The sequence below is a fragment of the Branchiostoma floridae genome, chromosome 9 (genome assembly GCF_000003815.2).
Source record: "Branchiostoma floridae strain S238N-H82 chromosome 9, Bfl_VNyyK, whole genome shotgun sequence".
In the NCBI taxonomy this organism is placed as follows: domain Eukaryota; kingdom Metazoa; phylum Chordata; class Leptocardii; order Amphioxiformes; family Branchiostomatidae; genus Branchiostoma; species Branchiostoma floridae.
The window spans coordinates 11,694,243-11,695,790 of NC_049987.1; the positions used below are offsets into that span (position 1 = coordinate 11,694,243).

General features: G+C 40.2%; 1 protein-coding gene across 1 annotated transcript; it reads right to left on the minus strand.

The window, feature by feature from the left end:
• Positions 1-517: 517 nt before the first annotated feature.
• On the minus strand, positions 518-1,504 carry LOC118423576 (the record flags this gene model as incomplete). The annotated part of the gene is given in 3 exon segments (XM_035831781.1): positions 518-1,100; positions 1,210-1,269; positions 1,473-1,504. Coding segments are annotated over 3 exon segments (121 nt in total), but the record flags the coding sequence as incomplete, so codon positions are not given.
• Positions 1,505-1,548: the final 44 nt, after the last annotated feature.

Genomic DNA, 1,548 nt, shown 5'->3' on the forward strand with positions numbered 1-1,548 from the left:
TGACACAAAAGAAAGATTGTCAGCCAGAACTGGAGATCAAAAACGGTTCGGAAGTTGGGCTCAAAACATTAACGTTTTTTTTTTCTATTTGCTGTTGGACAGACGATGACAATGTGGCGTGCTGCACTCAAGTTTTGTAACTTATATTAACAGTGCCACATACACGCTACAGACAGAAGGTAAAGGTCCTTTACCTCCCCGGCCGAACTCAGGTACCCATTTTTACACCTGGGTGAAGTGAGGAAGGTCGCGTAAAATGCCTTTCCCAAGGGCACAACGTCGGGGGCACGGCGGGGATCGAACTCAGGACCTATAGATTCCGAGCAGAACATTAACGTTTACAATTCACGGATACGCACTCTCGAGCTCATCACACACAAACACACATCCATACAAATGTTTACACAGGCGCATACATACACCAACACACAAACATGCATATACACACATGAACAAACAGACAACTTAATTGCCTTAAAATTCAACCGGCACACAATTTCATTGTCCTCACAACGTATGTCTTTAAGCAAGCAAGATCTTTAATTTCCAAAGAAAGGAAACACTGTGGATATTTCTGTTACAGTAGTAGTCTCGCTATGACAAGAACACCTTTGTGAAAAAGAAATAGATTGAAAACTACTAAACCGAGCAGAAATTCATGTTGTCTAGTAGCAAATATCAAATTTTACTTATACTGTTGTGAATATATTAGTATATAGAACTGTTTTAAATTTGTGTCTAGCTTAAATGAATGAGTCAACTACTCATCATATGTATGTTTAGCGATTTTACGTTAGGTAATATGAAGCATGCATTACAATGTACGGTACTCAGGACGAAATGACGAAAGTTACATTGCTACAGCGAATAACACAACAGGAAAATCTATCCTAAACGTTGCGAAAATTGGGAGCGATGGTCTATCAATTTAGTAATAGTTCGTAAGAGATACGCTTAGAGCTTTTTTGCGTGAAATATGCAAACGGAATCCCTTATTGTCGGTAGCAGGCCTTCAGGTGACTCTCATCGGGATCCGTTGTTTTCTTCAGCCTCCGCTGGTTGGGCTCAGTTTTAAGCCTGTTCAGCCTTTCTAGCCGCAACTGCAGAATACGATTGGTAGGCAAATTAACACCAACACGTAACACTTTGTCCGATCAATTTTATTCAAATATCTCCAGTATCAGAATGTTATATAATTGGAATTCTTACTTTGGGCCTGTCCCCTCTCCTCCAACAAAGCAATCAAGTCGCCTTTCACGTCGTCAGATCCTAAAGAGAAAGTAAAACAAAATTGTATAAGGTATACGTAAGGCCGGGCTGTGAAGTATAGACATAGAAATGAAGTCTACTACAATTGTCCATTTTATATATATATAGAGAGAGAGACACCTTTGAATGAACAGTAAGTAACATAAGGTGAGGACGCCGGCGTCTATGACAAAAATGAACAGAATTCAGGAAACAGGACACACTTTGTGCTCTTTCAGCAAAGTTATCAATGTGTCGCCTAAAGATTCCGTCAGTGCGTCCCTATTGCCTTCCCCCTGA